The 5,901-nt window shown below is 40.4% G+C and overlaps 1 protein-coding gene across 1 annotated transcript; it reads right to left on the reverse strand.

The window, feature by feature from the left end:
• Positions 1-266: 266 nt before the first annotated feature.
• CBD107 (beta-defensin 107A) lies at positions 267-5,432 on the reverse strand. The gene is made up of 2 exons (XM_038559243.1): positions 5,244-5,432; positions 267-1,895 (listed from the first exon to the last, which is right to left on the reverse strand). The coding sequence occupies exons 1-2, from the start codon at positions 5,311-5,313 to the stop codon at positions 1,753-1,755; spliced, it is 213 nt and encodes a 70-aa protein (XP_038415171.1). The 5' UTR covers positions 5,314-5,432; the 3' UTR covers positions 267-1,752.
• Between the last annotated feature and the right edge of the window lie 469 nt (positions 5,433-5,901).

A 5,901-nucleotide genomic window follows, 5' to 3' on the forward strand; every position in this document is an offset into this window, starting at 1 on the left:
GACTTCTATCTTCAAGGGCAGAGGAGACAGGAATGAAGGAGGAGACAGACCACATTGTGAAATGCTTGCGATGTATCGAGGTAACAAGAGATACCAACCATAGATTGCCGAGGGTGCCCCTGGAGTCTTTACAAAGAGCATGGTGACCAACACATGTCTAAGAGGTCATGGTCTCCTCATTAAGAGAAATCCCAGCAGGCTGAAGGTGGTAGAGGATGTTTCTGTAAGTCGAGAAGCAGAGGAAGACACTATACACACCACTGTTAATTTTGCAAGGAAACAGGAGAAAAAAAAAAAAACAGAAAGAACAGGGTATGAGGCCTAAATACATTTAGATTCTCAAAGGCAGTTAGTTTTATCTGAGGCCTGGGTAAGCAACTTCTGGGAAGACCCCAGGACCTGTGATACTTGCAAAAAGAGAGCTTCTTCCACCCACTCGTCTCTTGTGTAGTTTTCAGAATAAAAAAATCAGCCCATTAGCCATGAAGATATGTAGCAGCACCAGAACATTTTTTAGAAAAAATGTTTTGATTTCTTATTTTACAGCCTTTATAAATTGGCTCATCCTTGGAAGTAAGTTGTGTTTTATTCTGCTCTCCTTTATTTACATCTCTACAGAAAGCAGGCTTAGTCAAATAGGTAAGGACATTCTCCAGACTGAGCCAAGGGGCTATCTTTCTTCTGTTCTGGAGCAGTGTGCTGTCAGTCTAGGATGACAGTGGCCTATGACATATATATTGCTAGCCCTGAAAGCTGGGAGTCTGAATTTTGGCAAATAAGGGCAAAAGCAAACCTGTGTGCTGTTACCATCAGCCCAGACAAGCAAGGATCACAAGGTCACAGGAGGGATCTTGGAAAGTGTCCAACTCTTCTGCAGCTGTTTCCACTTCTTCTTCCACCCAGCTGCTCACCGGAGCTGCTATAAATAATCCCTGTTCAGGCTTCTGCTCTCAGCCAGGACCCCATTTTGTGGACATGCTAAGAACATAAGACCAAAAGCCAAAGTGTTGCTGTGACTAAGCCGGCAACAGTGGCATCTTCTGGGGTCTCTATCTCCTCCGCTGTAATGAAGGTGTTGAATTAGACTATCTCTAGGAACCCTGCTCTTGAAGAGGCCATGACTGCTACATTCTCACTACAAGAGGCCAGCATGAAGACGCTACCCAATCTTTGGCCAGCTTAAACTTTGACACAGGCCCTTTTCATTATGGCACTTGATGTTCCAGATTGAAGAGGGAGGGGAAGCCATGCTAACAGCTATCTGTGAAGGAGCCGGAGAAGCATGAGCCAGCAGGACTGCTAAGGCGGCCACAATTTGTGTCCATCACATGGGCATGTACTATGTGGTTGAGTCGTCTCATATTACAGAGACCAGAGTCTGAACGACAAAGACCCAGGGTCACAGCTCTGTCTGAAGCCAGGGTTTTAGAACATTTCAACCATGGTCCCACCTTTCCATTCTACCTGTTTAATCTGTTAATCTGCTCACTCACTTTATTAATCCATAAAATAATTAAGGGGGCCTCTGCCAGCAAGTGAGGATTCCGAAGGTCAACATAACACAGTGCCTTCCCCCAGGCCCCTCATGGCCTACAGATCGTATTTCTCTGCAGTGTCAGAAGCTGGATTGACAGCTTCATTCAAAGAATGCCCATGTTGGAGGTCAAGAGAATAAATCCAGAGATGTTTGCCGCATGGAGCTCACAGCCAGAGGATCTTTGCTTCTCACTTTCTGGAGCTCCTGCTTGGCTTTTAATTATTCTTCCTTTTTTTGCAGCAAAGTGGTGTCAGTTCAGCTCTACAGCCCCCAATCTTATCTTCAAAGGAAAGGCACTCAACCTCACAGCGACCATCCATCTTCTGACACTGCATCCTTCTGTGTATAGCTCCATGGGCTGTGTGGAGAAAGCAAGGCCTCAGTTATCCAGTACTTGGTGACCAGAAAGCAACATAACATCACCCAGGCCAAAATCACAATTCCCTATTACCGAGTCTCCTGCGGACACCGAGTACACGCCTAGCGATCAAAAAAGCACATGTCACCTGAGCAGCTGTATGGGAGCTCAGATTCCCTGCACAACTTACACAGTGTCCCTACTGGGTATTCAATTCCTTTTGCCATATTCATTTCTAGGATATCTAGAAGCAGAGTATGTCTTCCTGGGATGGAGGCAGTCTACTTTCTATTTTCAATAACATTCCTTCCCAATGTGTGATTGTTTTCATGTCTCCAAATTAATAGTCTCAGATATATGACAAAAGGTAAAGATGGTGCTGTTTATACTGTAGGCAGGTCAACGATAGGCCCACATGCAACGATAGACCACAGCCATGTGGCTGTGGAGTTTCAAGAGTTTAGGTGCAAAGATAAAAGAAACCTGAGGCTGATCTGTTCTGTAAGAAATATCAATGAATAATGGGTTTAATTCTGGAATTCAGGGTGATGTGGACAACAAGTTTTTCTTCAGAATAAAGATTAAGCTGAAAAGAGTAAAGGTATTTTGAGATAAATGATTGAAAAAAGTTTTTGGTGATAGATGTTCTCAGGAGAAATAATACAAAGAACTGGCAGTCACTCCCAAAGGGAGTTCTTGGAAAATACAGCTTTGAGGAGGAGAAAGAACACATATTGCTGTCATATACCTGAGATAATGCCATGCTGAAGAAACACTGAGCCTGTTTGTACCCCAGTTAGGACTCAGACCAACAGAAAGGAATTGCACAGCCTTAGATTTCTGCTCAAAGTAAGAGGAAATTTTTAATAGAGTCCAAAGTTGAACTGGGGATATTGTAATAGACTACTGAAGTTCATCAGGCATCTAGCTAATCAACTGACATGGAATACTCATAAGGTGTTTAAATACTTAATTGAGGCAGATAATAAGAATGAGAATGATGATTTAAAAACAATGATAAGCAGACAATAATAATATTGTACTTTCTCAGGGCACAGAGGATGTGCCTGCCTTTGTTTAAGCAGATTATAAAAACAGAGGGATTGTTAAACCTTCCCAAACAGTTATTTCTCACTTCAAACAATGAGTAATGGAATCTCTGGATAACACAAGGAAACTCAGCAAAACACATCAGTCCCAGGCCCCATGTCTCTGTATGGTTGCATTGATAAGTTTGGACCAATGAAACAGGAATCAAATGATGCAGATGCTTCTGTGCAATATTTTTGATCAAGCGCTTTACTTACTTTTCAGCCCTTCCTGTCAGAGCATCTTTAGAACCAGATGGAAGACACATGTTTAGGACACAAAGTTGACCTTCCTCCCTAGACTCAAAGTAACTTGGTGGAGAAGAGTCTTCTTTCTAACCATAATAGTCAACTTACTTGTTTTTTGGATTTTTCCCTAAAAGAAAAATAAACTATTTTTTCATTTACTCTCTTTTTAAATGTCTTTGTTAAAATAAGTTTGCCTCTAATTAACATAACAAGTATCTTAATCTTTCAAACAATCCTATTATTATTATTACCACTTCTAGAAAGGAAACTGAAGCACAATGGTTTACACAACTTAGAAGGATTAGACCTGAGATCCAACTTCAGGTGTTTTGGTGTAAAAAAATCTGTATTCATTTCCTCTTCTCAGTTCCAGCTCTGAGATTCTGTGTGGTTGTTGTGATTGTGGCGCTCCTACTTTGAGCCCACACTAGGCTTGTTGTTAGGATTCAAATGTACCTGAGCTGAGTTTGGGAACAAAGGACCCTTAATGAATCAGAGACTTGTTGAATGGGAATGGAGAAGATGGCTTAAAATGTGCTTCTCTACCTGGATCCATTGTCTGACCTCCAGGAAAAGACAGGAGCAGAAACCAAGTAAGTGACCTGATAAATGAGACTTTGAAATGTAAGGGCATGTTTTTATACCTGTTTTCAAAAGTGCAAGGTGAAGAACACTTCCCAAGAAGGCCCTTCGGATCCCACAGTTAGAACCACGGTTCTACTCCCATGGCTTTCCTTTATAAGTCTGCATCATTTATGGCACTTCTGAGAACTGTTTTTGTGTTATAGTTTTTATGAATCTTCTCATATCACCCATTCACTTATTTGTACATTTGAATTTTATCAAATACTTATTTAGTATTCCAGGGAACCTATTTTTTACCAACACACAAATAATAAAATAGTAAACTTCAAGTAAATTAAGCATGAAGATCATACTCTAATTACATTTTTTATCTCCATTTTACCTGCTTTTTCTATAGTGCCCAAACAATTGCTTATTAAGTGCTATATGTATTGGTCTGGTAGGCCTATTAAGGCCCGATTGTGTAATAAGTAAGTGCAGAAATCCGGAAATCATGAAGTAGTAAAGTGCTTCATAATACATGAGGAACCCCCATTAGTCATGACTTAATAACAGAAGTATAGTTGAGAAGGGATGGATATAAAAGTTTCTTGGTGGGGGGGCGATGGCACCTGACTGTCTCAGTTGGGCATCAGACTCTTAATTTTGGCCCAGGCCATGATCTCAGGTCATTGGATTAAGCACCACATCAGGCTCTGCGTTCACTGGAGAGTCTGCTTGAGATTCTCTCTTTCCCTCTGCCCCTCTTCCAGCTCTCTCTCTCTCTCTAAAATAAATAAATAAATCTTTTTAAAATGTCTTAGGGATAGAGTCTTGGCAGTACTGAGCAAAAAGAGATCATTTCAAAGCTCTCAAACATGTAAAAGCAAACCAATCAAGATGTTAGTTGTTTAAATGACATAATTTTCTATTCGTATGTGAGAACTAGAAAGAAATTCTAAGTAATCTAAGATTAGGAGATTTAGACCAACTAATAAAACATAAAAATAGGAAAAAAACACAAAAAAAGAGACTAAGAATCTCTTATCATAAGTTTTTTTTTTCATTTAGGCTACAAAAGCTATACTTCTCTAAATTAACACGTGTGCTTGAAATTTGCCTCTGAAATTTTCTCTCATTTTAGAGCTATCACTTTGGCACACGCTGAAGCTGTGTGGATGATTACAGAAGATGGAAAGAGAGCTAACTGTGAAGAGAAGTCTGAATCCCTTGGTGGAGCTTTGAGGGAAATTAACCAGATACCCTTCTGGGTGGAGATAGTTCAGCTCAGTAATTTTGTATTTAAGCTCAAGAAAAGATTTCTAGTAACTGCTTTGTGCTGGGACATTTTTAGAATACAGGGATTAGTCATGCACTTTTCTAAAGCCTGAACTTTCTCTCAAAAGACAGATTGCCACCCTTACATCTATTAGGATTTCCCTCTTACCTGAGAAAATGTGAGCAAGGAGAATGAGAGCAGCAGAAACTAAGAAAAAAATTCTCATGGCTCCAGACATCAGTAGAGAGAGGATAAAGGAGGTATAGTTGCTAGAATCCAGCTCTTTTATCAAGGGAAGTTGATTAAAACAAGTTCTACAGCTCTGAAAGGGCTGGAAGTCAACTTCAGTTTGAAATGTCCATTAAAAGGAAGCTATTCTTCATGCTCCACTGAGTAACGTGTGGGCTGCTGGATCAGGTGTTACCTCAATGATGTCTATCGGAGAGTAAGGCACACAGCTAGTCCCCCTGCCTGCATTCCTACATTCTATGTCTCTGCCTAGGCATCTATTCTCTGAAGCCCCATCTCAGGTGCCTACACTTCCAGAAGATCTATAACCCCCACTCCTTTTCTTCTTCAAGATGTTACTTGCAACTTGGTCTCTTATAAGATTATCTTGGCAGTTACTAATGGGTACCTGTAATAACTGCTTTTCAAAAATTATAGTATGTGAAGAATTTTTATCCATCCAGTTTGACTATCAACTCAACGGAAGAAACCAATTCTCCTTCCATCCTTCTCTTTCCATTGATTCCTCATAAAGTGCTTTGCAGCAATAGCCGTTCAAAATATACAGGTTCTTTGACTTAATTGATAGCTGTCTAAC

The sequence above is a fragment of the Canis lupus genome, chromosome 16 (assembly GCF_011100685.1).
Source record: "Canis lupus familiaris isolate Mischka breed German Shepherd chromosome 16, alternate assembly UU_Cfam_GSD_1.0, whole genome shotgun sequence".
NCBI classification, from domain to species: Eukaryota; Metazoa; Chordata; class Mammalia; order Carnivora; family Canidae; genus Canis; species Canis lupus.

Bases quoted from the DNA above. Each gene is read 5' to 3' on its own strand.
- CBD107 (XM_038559243.1), bottom strand. From the start codon at position 5,313: ATGTCTGGAGCCATGAGAATTTTTTTCTTAGTTTCTGCTGCTCTCATT. The intron at 1,896-5,243 runs GTAAGAGGGAAA...TTCTCCACACAG, and splicing joins CCTTGCTCACATTTTCTCAG to CCCATGGAGCTATACACAGA.